General features: G+C 44.4%; 1 protein-coding gene across 3 annotated transcripts in view; it reads right to left on the bottom strand.

Moving 5' to 3' along the window:
- Nucleotides 1-4,098: 4,098 nt before the first annotated feature.
- Nucleotides 4,099-20,723, bottom strand: part of ZBTB7C (zinc finger and BTB domain containing 7C) — a 58,222-nt gene continuing 41,597 nt past the window's right edge. For all 3 annotated transcript variants that reach the window (XM_066602582.1, XM_066602583.1, XM_066602581.1), the window contains exons 2-3: nt 10,538-11,710; nt 4,099-5,099 (exon numbers count right to left, since the gene is read on the bottom strand). In XM_066602582.1, coding sequence (XP_066458679.1) covers nt 4,478-5,099; nt 10,538-11,694 — 1,779 coding nt within the window. In that variant the 5' untranslated portion in view covers nt 11,695-11,710 and the 3' untranslated portion in view covers nt 4,099-4,477. The remainder of the gene's footprint in view (nt 5,100-10,537; nt 11,711-20,723) is intronic.

Raw genomic sequence — 20,723 nt, 5'->3', positions numbered from 1 at the left:
CGTAGCAGAATCGGTGCAGAAAATCAATACCAAAATGAACCTTAAATTTTGCGTCAAAATCTGCGCTATTGCTGCGCATCCGCAGTAGAATTTACCCCTTCAATTGTAATTCACTGCAGATCCGTATCAAAATCCGCAATCCACACTGAATTATTTTTTTTATCTTCGGAAACTCTGCAGCAAGTCAGCTACATGTGAACATAATCTTAAAGGGGTTGTCCAGGGTTATAAAAACATGGCTGCTATCTTTCAAACACAGCGCCACCCCTGTCCATAGGGTTGTGTCTGGTATTGCAGCTCAACTCCCATTCACTTCAATGGATCTGAGCTGCAACAATACACACAACCCTATGGACAAAGGTGGCTCTATTTTTGGAAGAAAGCAATGTTTTTCGAACCCTGAGCGACACCCTTAAAGGCGCTTTCACACAGTACAGAATAATCCGCAGGATGCTGTGGAAAATTTGGCTGTCAAAATCCACAGGTCTAAATGTGGGTTTTAAAGTGCAATTGTGGGCAGAATTCTGTCATTTTCAATTCTGCACCGAAATCACGTTAGACATGCAGATTTTGAACAGATTTTTCTATATGGCAGAACATTCTGCAGCGGCCTGCGGTATATTCCGCCCATTATAAAGTTGCCCTAAGAGGACCAATTAGCCCTCCCCACATGTCTGCTGTAGTAATTACTTGCCTTCTATGATTAGGAAAATATAACCCTGTTCTTGCTGTTTGAGCTGAACTTTGCAGCATTTAAGTATAGCGCCACCTTGTGTATAACTGTAATCACTACAACTTTGAGCCTTCTTTAAGTGATAGTAACTGCTGAGATTGTGAACCACTGTGTTTGCCGTGTTCTTTGAAGTTGAATTTCTTGCACTTGATCAGATTTGCTTTCTTAGGCATCCGTCGTGGAAAACCTGCAGTGAACAGCCACCAAATCCGCAGTGGCCAAATCTGAATCTAAATGGTGCCCATTTGGCTGCGTTTTTACTTACGGACCTGCTGTTCGACTTCACTCTTGTATTTCAAGGGTTAAATCCTGCTACATAAAAAGACACACTGCGGATTTAGAATCTACAGGGTTTTTCCAAAATTCTACGAATTCGCTGTGGAAACGTTCTGCGCCATGCAAGTGCGGACTGGAACACTGCAGATTTGCAGACTGTTTGCTGCTGGTTTTCCACTATTTGTGTGAAGGCACCCTGAGGGTATGTTCATATGGGGCAGATATGCTGAGACGTCATTGCTAAAGGCCAGGAGACCGGCTGTGTAGGGAGTGGGCTCGGCTCCTGATCTCGCTCCATATAAGCCCTGCGCACCCAAGCTGTTCAACTGAGAAGGTTTGTGACCAATGGAGTCAAACTAGGGTTGTCACAAATAAATACCCTTCAAGGTAAAAGGGGTGTGGTTAGGGCGTGGCTTATTACAATGTATGTTTGCACCTCAGCTATTCTAGTAGCCATAGCCAGTAACTGTGGCCCCCAATAGTAATAGTGTCCCCAGTTGCGGCCCCAATATTAAACAGTGCCCCCAGTAATAAATATGCCTGTATTTGTGACCCCAATAGTAATAATGCCCCCAGTTGTGGCTCCAATAGTAATTATGCACACCTCAGTGGCCTCAAAAGTAATAGTGGTAACAATATAGCAATAGTACCCACAGTAGTGGCCCCAATAGTAGTAATGCCCCAGTTGTGACCCCAGCAGTAATAGTGACTCTGTTAGTGGCCTTAATACTAATTCTGCCATCAGTAGTGGCTCCAATATAGCAATAGTGCCCACAGAAGTGGCCCAATAGTAACAGTGTCCCCAGTAATGGCCCCTAATAGTAACAATAATAAAAGTGACTCCTTTAGTGGCCTCAACAGTAATAGGGCCCCCAGTAGTGGCTCCAATATAGTAATAGTGCCCCCAGTAGTGGCTCCAATATAGTAATAGTGCTCCTAGTTGTGGCTCCAATATAGTAATAGTGCTCCTAGTTGTGACTCCAATAGTAATAGTTTCTCTGCACCCCTCAGTGTCCTCAATATTAATAGTGCCTCTAGTAGTGGCCCCAATATAGTAATAGTGCCTGCAGTAGTAGCCCCAATAGTAACAGTGCCCCCAGTTGTGACCCCAATAGTAATAGTGACTCTGTTAGCAGTCTGAATAGTAATAATGCCCCCAGTAGTAGTACCAATAGTAATTATGCACACCTCAATACTAACACTGCGTCCAGTACTGCCCTAATATAGTAATTGTGCCTGCAGTAGTGGCCCCAATAGTAACAGTGCTGCCAGTAGTAATAGTGCTTCCAGGTACGACCCCACTAGTAATAGTGACTCTGTTAATAGCCTCAATAGTAATAGTCCCCCTAGTAGTAATTATGCACCCCTCAATGGCCTCAATGCTAATAGTGCCTCCAGTAGTGGACCTAATATAGTAATAGTGCCTGCAGTAGTGGACCCAATATAGTAATAGTGCCCCAGTAGTGGCCCTAATAGTAATTATGCACCCCTCTGTGGCCCCAATGCTATTAGGGCCACTACTGCGGGCACTATTACCATATTGGGTCCACTACTGGAGGCACTATTAGCATTGAGGCCATTGAGGAGTGCATAATTACTACTGGGGGCACTATTACTATTGAGGCCGTTAACAGAGTCACTATTACTATTGGGGTCGCACCTGGAAGCACTATTACTACTGGCAGCACTGTTACAATTGCTGCCACTACTGGGGGCACTGTTACTATTGGGGCCACTACTGCAGGCACAATTACTATATTAGGGCAGTACTGGACGCAGTGTTAGTATTGAGGTGTGCATAATTACTATTGGGTCCACTACTGGGGGCATTATTACTATAATGGGTCCACTACTGGAGGCACTATTACTATAATGGGTCCACTACTGGAGGCACTATTAGCATTGAGGCCACAGAGGGGTGCATAATTACTAATAGTGCCTCCAGTAGTGGACCCATTATAGTAATAGTGCCTCCAATAGTGGACCCATTATAATAATAGTGCCTCCTGTAGTGGCCCCATTATAGTAATAGTGCCCGCAGTTGTGGCCCCATTATAGTAATAGTGCCCGCAGTTGTGGCCCCATTATAGTAATAGTGCCTCCAGTAGTGGACCCATTATATTAATAGTGCCCGCAGTTGTGGACCCATTATAGTAACAGTGCCCACAGTAGTGGACCCATTATAGTAACAGTGCCCACAGTAGTGGACCCATTATAGTAATAGTGCCCGCAGTAGTGGACCCATTATAATAATAGTGCCTCCAGTAGTGGACCCATTATAGTAATAGTGCCTCCAGTAGTGGACCCATTATAGTAATAGTGCCTCCAGTAGTGGACCCATTATAGTAATAGTGCCTCCAGTAGTGGACCCATTATATTAATAGTGCCCGCAGTTGTGGACCCATTATAGTAACAGTGCCCACAGTAGTGGACCCATTATAGTAACAGTGCCCACAGTAGTGGACCCATTATAGTAATAGTGCCCGCAGTAGTGGACCCATTATAGTAATAGTGCCCGCAGTAGTGGACCCATTATAGTAATAGTGCTCGCAGCAGTGGACCCATTATAGTAATAGTGCCCGCAGTAGTGGACCCATTATAGTAATAGTGCCCGCAGTAGTGGACCCATTATAGTAATAGTGCTCGCAGTAGTGGACCCATTATAGTAATAGTGCCCGCAGTAGTGGACCCATTATAGTAATAGTGCTCGCAGTAGTGGACCCATTATAGTAATAGTGCCCGCAGTAGTGGACCCATTATAGTAATAGTGCCCGCAGTAGTGGACCCATTATAGTAATAGTGCCCGCAGTAGTGGACCAATTATAGTAATAGTGCTCACAGTAGTGATGCGGATTTTGACACTGTGTCTTTTGTGCAAAGGCTGCAAACTTTGCATACCCTTAGATAGTTTCCTAAATCTATTTCATCCAGGTCAGTGTTCATAGGGAGCCAGACAGAAATGACAGTTTTGAGGAATGTCTGGGTTTCCCCTGTATATGAGATGGAGAACCCCTTTAACACCATGTCCAATTCTATTATAAATCATTTGCCTCTCCAGAGCGCACAAATTACGACCCCAGGTCTTTACCTAATGTCAAAAAAGTTTACTACCAGAAAAAGTTTACATGCATAAATGAACTTTATACTCATATATACATATAGTCATACTATACATATATATCGTCTGTGCTTCTTTGGAATGATTCGTCGACTGTCCATATCCATACACTGGTACAGATCTCAGATGGAAAAAAGGAACATAATCTACAAGGGAAACAACAGCGTGCATGTGGATTTGTCATTGTGGACCGGCCACCTAGTCAATGCTTACGGCAGTCATTGATTGTGTCCGAAGAGAGTGCAGCCAATCAGGAACTGCAATTTAAACCCCATGTTGTTAGTAGATTGGTACAGTCCACAACATGGCGGCTTCCATAAAGTGGTCCCTTTAAAGCCAATATTTTCGTTCTAGTTGCTAGTATCAGAAAGTGGAGCATGATTTAATGTCATATTCCAAGGATCGCCAGCTCCGACAAAGAACGGCTGAGGGGAGATATTCTCATTGTGCGCTAAAGAAAACCCGTAAAGTCCACCATGCCTATCCGACTCCAAACGTGTTCTCTCTAGCAGCTTCAGGTGAGAGTCCTCATATTGTTTGTCCAAGCCTTGTAAGTTTAATATATTTTTAGGTTCTTCAAGTAGATGTTTTGGGCTAGGCCCCGGTACACCAATCGTCCCATTGGCCCTATGGTTACCACCGCTCTCCAGAGTTGGTGTCATCATAACGAAGGCCTCGTCTTCTGGACGGTTGTTGCGGGCAAATAATAGGCTGGAGGTTCTCCAGTAGGCCGGCTTCCTGCCTCTTCTGGGCCTGGACATCCGACAGCTCTGTCTCTTGATGTGCCGGTGGAGGTGATCAGACCTGGTGAAGCTCTTGTAGCAGAACTCGCACTGGTAAGGTCGGATCCCTGTGTGGATGCGCATGTGGTTCTTGAGGTCATAGTTATGGACAAATTTAGCGTTGCAGTGGATGCACAAATATGGCCGCTCCCCGGTGTGTTTACGCATGTGAATCTTCAGCTTGTCCTGCCTGAAAAAATAAGATATTTATGTTTACTTACTTTGATTAACAAGTCTCTTCATACAACTCCAGATATACAGTACATGATCGAGCTATCTATCTATTTCATATCTATCCATCTATTTCATATCTATCTATCTATCTATCTTCTATCTATCTATCTCTCATATCTATCTATCTATCTATCTATCTATCTATCTATCTATCTCTCATATCTATCTATCTATCTATCTATCTCTCATATCTATCTCATATCTGTCTATCTATCTATCTATCTCATATCCATCTGTCTATCTATCTATCTATCTCATATCTGTCTGTCTATCTATCTCATATCTATCTATCTATCTATCTATCTATCTATCTCACATCTATCTATCTATCTATCTATCTATCTCATATCTATCTGTCTGTCTATCTATCTCATATTTATCTGTCTGTCTATCTATCTCATATCTATCTATCATCTATCCATCCATCCATCCCATATGAATGTCACATTAAGTTGTTTATCCAATGGCTAATTATTGCATATCTATCTTCGGTATCTATTATTATTTTCTTTCTTTCTTTTTTCTGTCTCTTATTTTCTTACTGTTTTCCTTCATCTAACTCTCTCTATTATTACTTTCTTTTTTTATTCCCTTCTTTCTTTCTTTCTATTTTTCATCTATCAATATTTTCTTTCCTTCTTTCTTCTAACTCACTCTATCATTATTTTCTTTTTCTTTCTTATTTTCTTCCTTTTTTCTTTCTTCAACTAATGCTATCATTATTTTCTTTCTTTCCATCTATCTCTCTATCTATGTATGCAATGCTATTTTCCACCATAAATCAGTGAGACGTAACCCAAGGGACCACATCATAAGTCAGTGGGGTCTGCCGTGTGCCATTGGTGTCCTTTGTGAAAAGAATTTAGCACAGCGTTGGACCTTCTGTTATAAACGGTTATCTCCAAATTCGACCAGAGTCTAAGGCTGGCGTATTTGCAGAGAACAGAACCCATTAATTTCAATTTTCATTTTTTTTTTTTTTTTGTGCAACCGAAATGCCCCTGAAAAATACAAAAATGTGATGAACATTTTTGTATTTTTCAGGGGCATTTCGGTTGCACAAAAAAAAAAAAATGATATAAAATATCATGCTTTATTTGACTGCATATTCTGCTTATTTGTACAACAAAAGTCGCCATAGATGTCAATGGGGATGAGCAAATACGCACGCAATATAGTATTAGCTGTGTGAAACACTGCGTAATTGCGCAGGAAAAAGAACACGTCTGGAACTCATTTAGACTAATTAGTCATTTCAATTGGTGCGTCTTTGCTCGCCATGCGCAAATGAACATGCTTTGCAGGTGCAAAAAATACAGTAAGATGCATGTGCACAAAACATCGTACATTCCGCAAATATGCAGGCCTGTTAAAATATATGTCATTAACTGCAGGAATGTTGCCTTCCAACAGGTGGCGCTGAAGAGCTATTGTTCCATCTTCCTATTTGAAGGTTTTCTTGGCACACCCCTCGTCTGCTGATACCTGTGTATGGACGCCGCAATGAAATGCTAAATGCAGCCAAAGCGCTACTACATGGTTGTCTTTAAGACCCCCTTCACACAAGCATATGCACATTTGCGCACACCTGAGCGCTGCGTATTTAGGGATGAAGGATCCTTTTTCGCATGCTCATCCGCGTATTTTACTGTACTGTGCAAGGCATGTGCATTTGCATGCGGTAAACGAAGACGCACTGATTGAAATGGTTAATTAGTCTTAATGAGTTCCAGATATGTTCTTTTTTTTTAGAGATGAGCGAGTATACTCGCTAAGGCACATTACTCGAGCGAGTAGTGCCTTAGCCGAGTATCTCCCCGCTCGTCTCTAAAGATTCGGGGGCCGGTGCGGGTGACAGGTGAGTTGTGGGGGGAGAGTAGGAGAGAGAGATCTCCCCTCCGTTCCTCCCCGTTCTCTCTTGCCGCCCTCCGCCGGCCCCCAAATCTTTAGAGCCAAGCGGGGAGATACTCGGCTAAGGCACTACTCGCTCGAGTAATGTGCCTTAGTGAGTATACTCGCTCATCTCTATTCTTTTTGCTACGCAACTACACAGTGTTTCACTCATCTCCTAGTGTATTGTGCGCGTTTTTCCACATCCCCATTGACTTCTATGGGGACTTTAGAGAATGCTTCTTTTTAATTGCGCAACCAAAATGTGTAGGGAAAATGTGCGCCCGTTGCAATCAGTGAATTCTATCCTTTACATATTCCGCTTGTGTGAAGGGGGTAATAATGTGGCCATTCGGCGTCATATGTGCACAATAACTGTATACACAGGCCAGAACTGTAGACTAGGAGAATTTCCATCCGGACGCTCGGCCAAGAGCTCCGCACTGTAATGTTTTATTACACAGCCAGTTTCTGGCATGGAACCATCATCCAGCAGATAAGATACGGACATGGCTGTGAACAGAAGGAGCACATGTTATACCCGGCACTGCTAGTAATACAGAAGATAACGGCATTCCTCCAGCACAGAGCCCTGACTCTTCGGATCGCTGCACATAATGCTGGGGGTACCGTGGAAGATTTAGTGTTGGTAATTAGATGGAAGTCTGTAGAAGAGAAATTGTCTGTTTGTTCTTTTATTACTTTGTATTACTTTTTATAGACTTTTCTGGGGGCAGCCACATTGGAGACACACACTTCCTGCATTATCTGCGCAGACAGCGGCGGGGTGGGAGCGCTATTTGGCAGCTGCAATAAATGAAGGGCAACTCCGGTGACTTTTTAATTCATTCATTACATTGCTACCCCCCCCCCCCCCCCCAGTATATATAAGTGTTATCTTGGTTAGTTATGTCTTTCTGTCTGAAACTCCCAGCCTCTTTTAACTCATGTGATCTTAATTCTGACCAACTCTACTTGGGTTTATGTGCTCTGAAACAAGTCAATATCTCATTGTGTGTCATGCTGTTACAAGGAACCTAACAAAGAAACTGCCTAGAGGGGGACACAGACACTCCTGTCACAGTCACTGATGACGATCACACAACTCCTGTCACACAGGTATAATAGAGGAGATCACAGATTGTCCTTCTGACTTTATATTTATGATATGTAGATTCTTTAGGTGAATATAGACGGTAAAGGTAATTAAACTGTCCCTCCAGTAGGCAAAAATGGTATAACCTCGGCTAATGCATCATGGAATAGATGTGAAACTAAAAGTAAAAAATCTCAGTCTCCATATGGTGCCTGATAAGCATCATGCAAGGGGCTGCACTGCAGGGAAGTGGCTGCAATACACAGAGGAGACCTCCAGAGTGTGACAGGCAATCAAATAAGGGGGGAAGGCATGGAAAATGTGTCTTTGCCAGTGTGGCCCTTCAATTTTACAGAGAAATGTCATAATATTAATCTCAAGGAAGTGGTGGAGGACAACCCCCCCACCCACACCCCCCAGATACCAGAAAGCGACAGGAGAGCTGCGTACAGAGCTTTATCTGTGTGTATAGTGTTAAGGGGTTGTCCATGACTTTTACTATTGATGATGTTCCCCCAGGATAGGTCTTCAATGGTTGACTGGTAGGGAAAAGGACATCCGCAGGTACTAAATTATCTGCAGGTGTCCAATGCATCCCTATGGGGCGCGGATCACGCTGCGGGTGAAACGCTCCGGATTTTAAATTTTATTTTAGCCGTGGACATGAGGCTTAAGGGCTCACTCACAGGGGAGTATTTAGGCTGCGTATTAAGTGCGTATTTTTGGCGCATGTAACACGCAGTGCTAAAAGTCTATTGATTTACACTGGGCTATTCAGACCTGCATTTTTCACAAGCGCACATCGCACGTGTGGCATGGAATGCAGTATGTTCGATATTGGTGAGTATTACACAGCATTATAGCCTATAGGCTATACGTGTAATTACACGTGTAATTTCTGTATACTGCGTATTAGCCATGTAAAAAATATAAACATATTAGGCAGCCTAAATACACTCGTGTGAGGAGCCAAAGTCTGCAAAAACTTCCAGCTTCTGAATTGTTTTATCCACAGACAGCAAGCAGAAAAATAGTCATTCAAACACAAAATATATTTTAAAAAGTGTTAAAGAACTAACTAGAATCCCCTTTAAATGGAAATTACGCTACAATATAAAATAGTTTCTGGCCAATACCCAAATCCACCACTAGATAGCACTAGATCTTTATTGACAATTTCTATGATTCGCCTTCTGTATACATGAGAACAACTCTCACTTGCTAGGAGTAGAACTTTCTCAACTCATTCTCAAAACAGACCTTGAGATGTGTGAATGTTGTTTAAAGGGACAGAGCTAGTTATTTACCAGTTGTCTTCATACCCTACTAGATGAAGGAAAATAAGACTTGTGAAAAATTCTTCCAACTTGCAACAAGTTTACATTTGCTACTTGGACACCTCCCAGAGCTCATTTACAGGTGTTGCCTTGTTTAGAAAACCCATTTTCATATGTCCTATCAGTGAATTCTGAAGGGCGGGGGGTTCTGCTTTCAGGATCCTCATCTCTTGGCCTAAGGCTGGGTTCACACAGGGCGGATTTGCCGCGCTTTTGCCGCAGCAGATCCGACCGCGGCCGCTAATCTCGGGATTAGCCAGCCATGTGGACGAGATTTCTCAGAAACCTCATCCACACGGGACGGCTAATCCGCTGCGGTAAATCCGGCTGAAACCGCGGCTGCGCCGCCGCAGCCGCGCTTTCAGAATATGCAGCATGTCATTTCTTTTTTTCATTCCGCTGCGGCCGCGCTCTCCTCTATGGGAGCGCCGGCCGCAGCGAAAGAGCGCGCGGCCGGGCTGCTTCAAAGCCGCAGCGGCGGTTCTCCCAGCGGAAATCTCGCGGTTTTTGCTGCGGCCAAACCGTGAGATTTCCGACGGGAATACGCCCCATGTGAATCCAGCCTTAGTGGTTAGCCGTAATAGAGCGTCTCTCGCTCCGGAGGACTGTCCTGGCCAGCATTACACAGACAACAAATTGATATGAATTGATACTGTGTAATACTTCATTCCTCCTCTGAGAGCGCTGCAGGGAAACTGAACACTTACTGTAAGGATTCTCCACAGATAACAGTTGATTGTTGGGGGTACCAGCAGGAGGACACTTTGTGATTGGTTTATATTCAAGGTACCCTTCCGACAAGTAGAGATAGTCCAAAGTGAAGAACTCCTTTAAGCTGCTCAATAAATAAAACATATGGGGGGAAATTTATCCAGGCCAGGATTTCTAACACTAATCTTAATGTAATTTCTGTCAGATCACGATGCGCCTCATATATGAAGAGGCTCCTCCATACGCCTACACTGAAATCTACGCCAGCTGTTGGACATATATTGCATATTTTTGTATATGATAATCATGTAAATATTTCTGTACAGTGAACGATATTGGTATATTAAGCAATGTCCTAACCTGGTGAACCGAACTTCACAGATACTACACATGTATGGCTTCTCTCCTGTGTGTGTCCTCATGTGTCTCGGAAGTTTTCCTGCTCCCATAATGACCTTATGACAGATTGGACATTGTTGGGAAGCCTTTGGCTTCATTTTCCTTTCTTCTTCCAAAGGCCATGGTGGAAACATACCCAAGTGAGCTGCACTGAGAAAGCTAAGGTAGGCACTGTAGTCCATTTCTGCCTTTATCTGTCCAAAGTGTTTGGTGGAATGGTCCAGGATCATGTCTTTGAAGTAATCAGGAAAGGGAAGAGTTGGCATCTCATCGTTCTCCTCCTCCTTAATTTTCTTATCTTTGATCACGAGATTCAGAGGTCCGATATCGGTTTGTGGCTCTTGAAGTTGGGAAAAGGCTGCCAGATCTCCGTTCCAAAGTTGTGGAAAAAAGCCTGGGACGAAATGAGAAATGGTTGGTCTTTTGTCTGACATGGTGTTTTTAGGATGGGAGTCCTCACTTAACAAAGACTCGATTGAGAAGTCCTTGACAGCACTTTGGTGTCCAGAAGAGTTATGGGTGGAAGAATATTGGGTTGGTAAGTCCTTCTGAGGTCCATGGTAGGTTTCTTCTTGTTGATCCGATGCAGAAGGGCTTTGGTGGCAGCTGCTTTCCTGAATATCAATTTGGTTTTCCTGGGTCACAAAGTCTTTTGTGTCCTCTTCATCCTCATCATCATCTTCCTCATCTTCTTCTTCTTTCTCCTCCTCTTCCTCTTCCCCATCTCTTGGTGTCTCCAGAATTTCCAAGCAGACATTGATAATACACTGGATTTCCAACATCTCAGCTGCGTCCAAGATATGTTTGACATTGGACGTGGTGATCGTTAGCGTTGACGTATAAGCAAACTCCAGTATGGCAGAAAATGCTTCCGGTTTAACAAAGTCAATCTCGTAAATGTACGGCTGGTCGACCATCGACCCTGTGGTGAAAAGCTTCTTAAAATATTTGCTGCAGGCTGCTAGAACGGATCGGTGCGTGCGGTACTCTTGGTCTTGAATGATAAGGATGACATCGCAGAGGAAGCCGTCATGTCGCTGTTGATTGAGTCCACATAGGATGTCACTGCTGTGGTTAGGGAATGGAATGCCGATCAGATCTTCATCGCCACTTGCCATGTTCTCATGAGTGGTCCTACAATAGAGAGAATTTTCAATGAGTACAGAACTATTTAACATAGTAACATAGTATGCTAGGCTGAAAAATACAAATGCCCATCTAGTTCAGCCTGTTTCCGCTCCCCCCCCCTCCCGTGTTGATCCAGAAGAAGGCAATCTGAGTCTATGCAGATTACTTTATGAATGAATTTACAGCACAATGAAAAGAGGAATATTACTTCTGAGCCAGGAGTAATATAGTGTCAGTAAAGGACTAATATACAGTATAAACAAAGTATAAATAGGGAAAACACTAAATTGTATAAAAAGAAACTACAAAATTGGGGAACAGGTGAACTGACCTAAACCTACTGATACAAGGCAAGCTTACATAAAAGCAGAGCGCCCGTACTGATGAGGGCGACCCAAACTAATACACACCGGCCAGTCAAACAATCTAACAATACAGCAGCAGAAAAGTGTGAGGATCACATGGGCCATGGCCAAAGCTATGACATCACCCCTGTCGAAATCCTCAGACACAGCCAGCGAGCCGTGACAAAGGACAATTCTTGAAGAACCCATGGCACCATAACCCTTTTACATGAAGCCATACCGTTTGTGTCCCCTCATAGTAACAGTGCCTCTTTGTGACCCCTTCGCAGTAAAAGTGTGCCTTAGTGGCCCTCTCACAGTAATAGTGCCTCTGCATGCCTCCTCATGGCTTGCTCAATAATGTACCCCCATGATTCATCTAATAATACCTCTGCATGCCACCCTTTAGTAGTAATACTCCCACATGTCTCTCTCAATAATAGTCCCCCTGCATGTCCCTCTCATAGTAAGTCAACTTTTTCCCTCCTTCTCCTGTCCTTGCTCACTTCCGTGGGCCAAACCCTGGCCTCCGTCTTGATACAACTGAGGCCAACGATTGGCTATGCTACCTGGAAGTGAGCAGGGGAATGTAGTTTCATGGATGAACCAAACGGTGGGGAGAGTGAAAGGCGTGCATATAGGCTCTTTTTTATTTTAATCTATTCCTGGCGGACCTTGCAGGGCATGCCTCCTGCCTCCACAAATGGGGGAACACCCCACAATATCTGGGACTGCCCTGCCTAATCGGGATGGTTGGAAGACATGAAAGACCCCTTGATGGGTGCAGAGCCCAAAGGCACCTCTACTATGCTGGAAGTCACCAATATTATAATTAGCACATGGTAGATGGGGGCCCTGTTACATATTTGGCATTCATGTCCAGGAGCTTTGAGTTGCGCATCTGTAGACCGGGGCAATGTCAACCAAGAGCGTCTTTCCAATACAGAATTTCCATACAAAATACCCCAGGAAACCCCAGTTTTAGAACAGACACTCGCTCCTAACTTTTGGAACTTGCTCTTAGATCTGGCTACAATTTTTCCAGGCCTGATGTGTGGTTATTTTCTTTGGGCTGTAATACAGATTACAATATCTTCTTTCCATGACAAGCTCATCCGGCCGGTATGGCTAGGCTGGGACTCGATTATGTTGTTGATGAGGTTACTCTGGCTTGAGGCAGATGTCCCTTCCCAATAGGACTTAAGTGTACCATGACCTCATGCCTCGCCGCAGCTCCACCCACTTTTATGGATACTCAGATCATTTTCCAATAATTGTTAATCTTTCTGCCTTGCTGCATTTAATGGGGAATTCCACCCAAAACTTAAAATTGTCCAAAAATCAGTAAATACGTTGGAGCATGAGCCAAGGTTTGGTGCTTAGATTTTACTTGCAGAGATATTGGCATTTTTCTGTCTTGTTATATTGACTATTTTTGCAGGGAAGTGCAGCCATAATGGATGTCCTCTTTGATTTAGCAAGTGTCATTTTGTCAAAATGTTCAATAACAAAGTAACAATTAGGCAAGATGCCAATTAAAAAGTGACAACCAATATGGCTGCACTTGATGTTGCTATTTTTGGCAGTAATGGCTGCTGTGGCTGAGCGGAGACACAGTCTGTGACTACAATGCTTATAGGGGTTATATCATAATTGCAAGTTATTCCCTATGCACAGGACAGGGGACAACTTAAAGATTGGTGAGGACTAGAGATGAGCGAGCATACTCGCTAAGGACAATTACTCAAGCGAGCATTGTCCTTAGCGAGTACCTGCCCGCTCAGAAGAAAAGATTCGGGTGCCGGCAGGGGTCGGGGTAGAGCAGGGGGGAATGGAGGGGAGATCTCTCTTCTCTCCCCCCCGCTCCCCCCTGCTCACTCCTGCAACTCACCGCTCACCCGCGCCGGCACCCGAATCTTTTCTTCCGAGCGGGCAGGTACTCGCTAAGGACAAAACTCGCTCGAGCAACTGTCCATAGCGAGTATGCTCGCTCATCTCTAGTGAGGACACACATACTGGGACTCCTATTGATCCCAAGAATGGGGGCCTGATCTATTCTGGAGTAAAGGGAGCAGGGGTCACACATGGGTATTACCACACTGTTCATTTTAATGAGATGGCTGAAAATAGCTGAGATCAAGCATTCAGCTATCTCTCGTGACCCAATTTAAATGAATGGAATGGCAGTGTGTATTTGCAACCACCACTCTCTTCATTCCAGGACAGACTTGGGCTCCCATTCTCGAGATTGGTGGGGATCCCAGCAATCAAACCCCAATCAATTTGCAAGTTATTCACTATTCTATGGATAGGGAATATCTCGCAGTCATGGCATAATTATCCCAGAATTGACTTTTATCACCAATGTACAGGAGAGGTGACTAAAGTCTTATTGGTGAGGGTCCTGAGAACAGAGGTCCTGTATACCCCTCTCCTCCTCACTTCATTCCCCGTAGCGAGGAGGAGCTTGAATGGAGCAGAGGCCAAGCATGCACACTCTATGTGTCTGCTGGGGATGGCCAAAAACAAGCCGCCCCATTTAAACAAATTGAGACACTACTTCACTGAAGCTCCTCTTCACTTTGGGCAGTGCAGTGAGGAGGAGGGAGACATGGGAGCCGCATTTTCAGGATCGATGGAGGTCTTACTAGTGAGACGCCACCAATCCCTGTAGGGGTGCAGTGAGGAAGAGAGCAAGAGGCATAGGAGTGTCATTTTCAGAATCAATGGGTGCCTTATTAATGAGACCCCACCAATCACTGCATGGGTGCAGTGAGGAGGAGAGAATGAGAGCTTCATTCTTAGGATTGATGGGGGTATAACTGGTGAGACCCCACCATTCACTGCAGAGGTGAAGCGCAGAAGAGAGGGATACACAAGAGCCAGGATCTTGGTATCAATGGGAGTTTTAGAAGTGAGAACCTCTCAATCACTGGAGGGGTGCAGTAAAGAGGAGAGGGAGACACAGAAGCCCCATTCTCAGGATCAATAGGAGTCATACTGTTGATTCTCCACCAATCACTGTGCAGATGCAGTGAGGAATAAATGGGAATTTTACAGGTTAGACCCCACCAATCAATGTAGGGGTTCAGTGAAGAAGAGAAGGAGACACAGGAGCCTCATACTTGGGATCCACCGATCAGACTTTTGACACCTATCTTGTACTGTGGATATAGGTCAATTCTGGGATAACCCCTTTAAAAGAAGAAAAGTATGATTTAAAGAAGTGTCACTGTTTCAGCAAATAAAGCTTTATCCATATTGTACAGTTTTGTGTTATACTTTCTATACCAATTCCTTGCGGTTTTCCAGATCGCTGCTTTCTATTACTGAATGGGGAACTTTTACTGTTTTCTTCCAGTGGATAACAATCTGTCCTGGTCATGTGATGATCACAAGGGTGCGCGACTCGTTACATTCTAGTTATCATCACGATACATTGTAACCAATGCAGTGCAGACACTACTATCCGGTGGAAGGGAATAATCGCCTTCTTTCCCACTGCCACATCCCAACCTCCTTGCTGAAGCAGAAAAGTCTGTGTCCTTGTGTGTTCTTCATTCCTGATGCTCTGTGATGGGGACACCTTTAAGTTTCCACGCTGCGCTGGCTTCCTGCATACAAGGGACCTCGTCTGATCTCCATCCACCTCCCACCCCCACACACCCAGATACCAACACCAACAAGATTATGGTGTGGGAGCAGGAAGCCTGGGGCCATGGGAAAAGGGATGTGTAAATCTTACCCTCCAGCTGCTGGGGGGGCTACCTCCATCCAAGAGACTCACCCCTCCCTGTTGGGACAGTTAACCCTCTAAGGTTTGTTTTTCCATCCTATAATGCTGCCATAAGCTGTCACAGCTGTATTACATTAGGATTTCACGGCTCCTTAATGCTGTGCCACAGGAGGGCGACAGGCTGCGGAGCACCGCTGTAGGGGATCAATTAGTACTGCATACTAGTGAATAGGGTTTATTTGACCCCGCTGATGGTTCAGTGGTACCAGTTGGGGTATTTACTAATAGTCATTGGCTACACCTGTCATGTGTCTAGCCTGGCACCACTCGCTAGGGTGCCTTCACATGTTGCAGAATATTTCTCTGGCTGCACACGGCCAGGTCGGATTCCACATGCAGGAGCCCGCAGTGGAATCCAACCCTGTGCCCAGCTGGCATCTGCACGTACCTCACATTTACTGTCCTGCGGATGGTCCGCACCATGAGCCGCCAGACATGCGCAGTATAGTTTCTTTTTCCCAAATTCATGCTTTTCCCCATGTCGTCGCTAGGCGATGACACAGATTCCCGCAACCTTTACGCAATGTCATTGCAGAAGGGCCACAGGTCAGATGGCTTCCATTGACTTCAGTGGAAGCCGTCCGTGCGGGATCTGCACAGAACTGGAGCATGTTGCGATCTTTCCTCCGCGAGCAGATTCCGCAATGCAAATCCACCCGTGTGCAGGCGGACACAATGTGAACCAGACGTCACAGATCTAAATGCAGCTTTAGATGAAGAATTGCTGGCAGAATTATATTATTTCCAATTCTGAATTTTGGTGTGGATTTTTCCATTGGCGTGTTTCTACACAGCGTTGTGGTGCGACGCGAGAGCACACACACAAGATAGAACATGCTACGATTTGTTTTCTGCATTGCAGTGCCATGCGGGAAAACATTGCTCAAAAGAATGGCGTTCATATTTGTGCATCGCGCAATGCACTAATCTTGCGCGATTTTCTCAACCATGCGAAGGCAGCCTTGGGCTGGTGATAGACAAGCATATTTCAGCCGTATTTATGTGTTCATAATACGGACAGGTACGGACTGTGCATATCCTGACCCAAACTACAAGCATTGTAGAGTCCTTAGACCCACAATCAGGCCGGGATTAGTGCAGCCGAAATATGCTCCTCTGTCACCGGTCTTACGGAGATTCTCCGTACTGGCTAATAGATGTGGATTAGAGATGAGCGAGCATATTCGCTAAGGGCAATTACTTGATCGAGCATTGTACCTGCCCGCTCGGAAGAAAAGGTTCAGGCAGGGAGCGTCGGGGGAGAGCAGGGAGGAACGGAGGGGAGATCTCTCTCTTTCTCTCTCCCCCCCCGCTCCCCCCTGCTCACTGCCGCAACTCACCCCTTACCCGCGCCGGCAGCTGAACCTTTTCTTCCGAGCGGGCAGGTACTCGCTAAGGACAATGCTCGATCAAGCAATTGTCCTTAGTGAGTATGCTCGCTCATCTCTAATGGGGATCCCAAATGTAGGCTGTTCCCCCTTATTTCCTCCATATATCAAAACAGGATATACAGACAGAACATGTGCTGATGGGATGGACCGTTTCAAGGGAATTTGTCATGTATGTCATTTTAGTGCCAGTAATTACATATAAGTCTGTAGAACAGAGACAATGGAGCAGATGTACTATTCCTGCTGCGCCAGAATTCTGGCTTTCGCTGTACTAAAATGTTGCTTCAAATTGTTTTAGATAAATGTACTAATGATTTGTGGCAAAAAAAAAGCAGAAGCGCGCTTTTCAAAAGTGTTTAGAAAAGCAGATAAGGAATGTGTTTGAGTCGTAAAATGCGGCGGTTTACGTCCTAGCATGCACCAGCTTTTAGATGCAAAAACCTGTCGAAACTATATTATCTAAGAGGTCAAATAAAGTAGGAAAATGGGTCCAACCTTCATCAAAAATGTGCCAAATCTTTCAAACAGCTTGCAACACTGTGATAGATTTGGCGCATCTCTGGGTTGCATCGTTAACTTTATACTGTCTATATATTAGAAAGCCTGAAAAAAAATCTACCCCATGGTGTTTGTTCTGTGTTTTTGTTAAACATCTCGACTCCATTTATTTTCTATTTTTAAATGCTCCTGTGTGCGACCATATTGGGGGCGCTACCTACTTTTGTTGTTGATGTAGACAGTGCACTAAACTGTATGTGCTCTATGGCAGCTGCAATGAATAGGAATCAGCTGACAGCAAAATGTTACAGTCAGGAGTAAAGGAGTACAGCACCTCCGCAGAGACCAAGGCGTGACAGAGATCTGTATACAGAGCCTAATGTGTATGTGTAGTGTTACTATCCGGTGATATCTATACTTCCAGCAGTACAAACAAAGTTGTCAATAATGAGATGACTCTGCTCATAATGTCCAAGACTGTACAGCTGAGCCGACAAGAAAGCATGAAGTGTTGGCCTATTGTGGCTGCTCTAGTGGCCTTTATGAATACTGTCATATTTCAATATGTAACAAAAAAATTAAATAATAAGCAACCAAAAATGAAAGAAAATGTTTGACATAATAAAGTGATTACAATTTTATGCAATTTTCTTATGAAACGGGAAGCTGCACCAACACAACCGCAGTAACATTGTATTTAACGGAGTCGCCTGCATACAATGTCACAGATGATTTTTAGGGGATTTTTTTAAAAAGAAGCAGTTCTAGGAAATAAATCCAGGTCCAGCTCACATGTGATCATAGGAGGTCTAGCAGTGGAATGAGTTCAGATTTGTGGTCATGTCAACCCTGTCACATTGGGCAGAGTGACTCAGTATCAGATTGATTCTTCGTATTCAGATCCCTATATGCCATGACTTAATCCACCAGGATTGTGACGCCTTATTCCTAATAATATAATAAAACAGCCAAAGGCGTAACAACCATGAACGTGTTGACAGCTATACTGACCATGAACGCTGGGGGGCTTGGACCATCAATGTCAGTGAATGAGTGCTGCAGGGATACATTGTAATCTGCTCTACTACGCCATAAGAAGGCAGCATTTGATATATCAAATGAATGAATGAACACAGGTCTAACGAATGAATCTGCATTAAGAGTCTCTGAATGAATGAACACAGGTCTAACGAGTTGATAACGCCAAATTCCGACCCACATGTCCATGCTTAAATTTACATTGTCTTCTGATTGTGTCGTGGACTTATTAGTAATTTGCATTGCATCTGCAGTGAATCGGTCCTACAGTGATAGCGTCAGCCCTGAACTACACTGTTAGACGGCACCGTGCATACACCAGCAGAAAGAGGCCACTTTAAGTATATTTTCCTACTTCAGTCATAGCAGCGATCTCACAGGACTTCTGCTTCTCGCATGCAATTCTTTAACTTTGCAATTGGGTTTTACTCTCTATCTCTCTTACAAGGGCCACAACACAAAATCGAAATCCAGGGTCCGTGCACCATACCATCATGTAGCACATCCATGCCTTCCTATTCAAGTACACTATTGTTATTTCAATATTGGACGCCGGTATTGAGACATAGCGCTGGATCCGGCTTTTCCATTATATTTAGGGCATATATAAACTATGGGAACACTTAAATCGCACATCAGATCTCAATAAACCAAAGATTCAGGTTGAAAATTATATATATATATATACACACACACACACACACAGAATGTCCCCTACTTACGCCAGGCTCCGTTCCAGGAAGCTGTTCGTAAGTGCATTTGTTCCTATGTCCGAACAAATGCTTGTATGGAGGGGGATCGCAGGTGAATCCTCTCCATACAACGTTGGGTGCAGGCTGATTCTTACAGCGGTATTTAAAGAGTTAACAGCTCTGATGAGTGGCACGGCTTATCGGTGTTGTTGCAGGCGGGTGCAAGCTGTAAGAACAGCCTGCACCCGATGTTCGGGGGTCCCGTACGGCCTCAGGGCTCCCTATGCAGAGTGCCTATCAAGCCGTGTCTTTCGCAACATTCGCAAGTAGGGGAGTATCTGTATAAGGCATGTAACTCATTGAAAACAATATTATGTATCAATGGTCAATGGTAATTACAATCATCAACCAACTGAGGGCTGGATTCCAAATCACCTAGAAAATCAATTTCTCTTTTGAGCTGGCTGGTGCTGGGCTGGGAGCACACGTCCCACTACAAGACGTTGGGTCCTCATTGCTCCTTCATGGAGTGCGTTTCTAAAGGTTTGGTCAGAAAACGCAGAGCGGTCGCCACTTGCGGGCTTTTTGATGGGTTCTGGCAGTGCTCACCCTGTTCCTCCAGTCCCGGTGTTGGGTTGATGCCCTTCTACGGTCCTGTCCAACTCTCCTTGTGTAATGCCCGTGTTCTAGCATCTGCTCCATGCTCTTGAGACTGTGCTGGGAGATACAGTACAGCAAACCTTCTTGTGACGGCATGTATGGCTGTGTCATCCTGGAGAAGCAGGACTACCTGGGCACCATGATAGGGGTGCAGGTAGTGATTCATGCTAGTGATGGGGACACCAGCAAAGTGCAGAACTAGAGAAGAATCAGTCAGGAAGGAGAGAGGAATTGTTTCCATTCCCTTTTTGGGGTTGTCTTGCTGTCGCCTCTCCGGTGCTCCTGTCGTCACTTTCATTTGTACCAAAACAGGTGAAACTGAATCGCTTCTCCTCTTAGCTGGACAAATTGATGTCCCTAAAGTTTAGCAGGGTGTATCTATCTAACTAAAAAGTTGAGTGACTATGTTATCCAGTTATGGCACTAAAATGAGCTTGGCATCAAAGATGATCATATTGCAATTAGCACCAGTGATGTCATAGCATCACTGAAACTTGGCACCCAAGTCTGAGCATATAAATGGAGGTTGACACCAGGGTAAGGTGTTGTATTTCCTATAAATCAGGTCTTTAACACCCTTATAAATTATGCATCTCACAT

Source organism: Eleutherodactylus coqui, chromosome 5 (assembly GCF_035609145.1).
Source record: "Eleutherodactylus coqui strain aEleCoq1 chromosome 5, aEleCoq1.hap1, whole genome shotgun sequence".
Lineage (NCBI taxonomy): Eukaryota > Metazoa > Chordata > Amphibia > Anura > Eleutherodactylidae > Eleutherodactylus > Eleutherodactylus coqui.
Note: the sequence above shows the minus strand (reverse complement) of the source record. Positions and strands in the feature narration are given on the sequence as shown.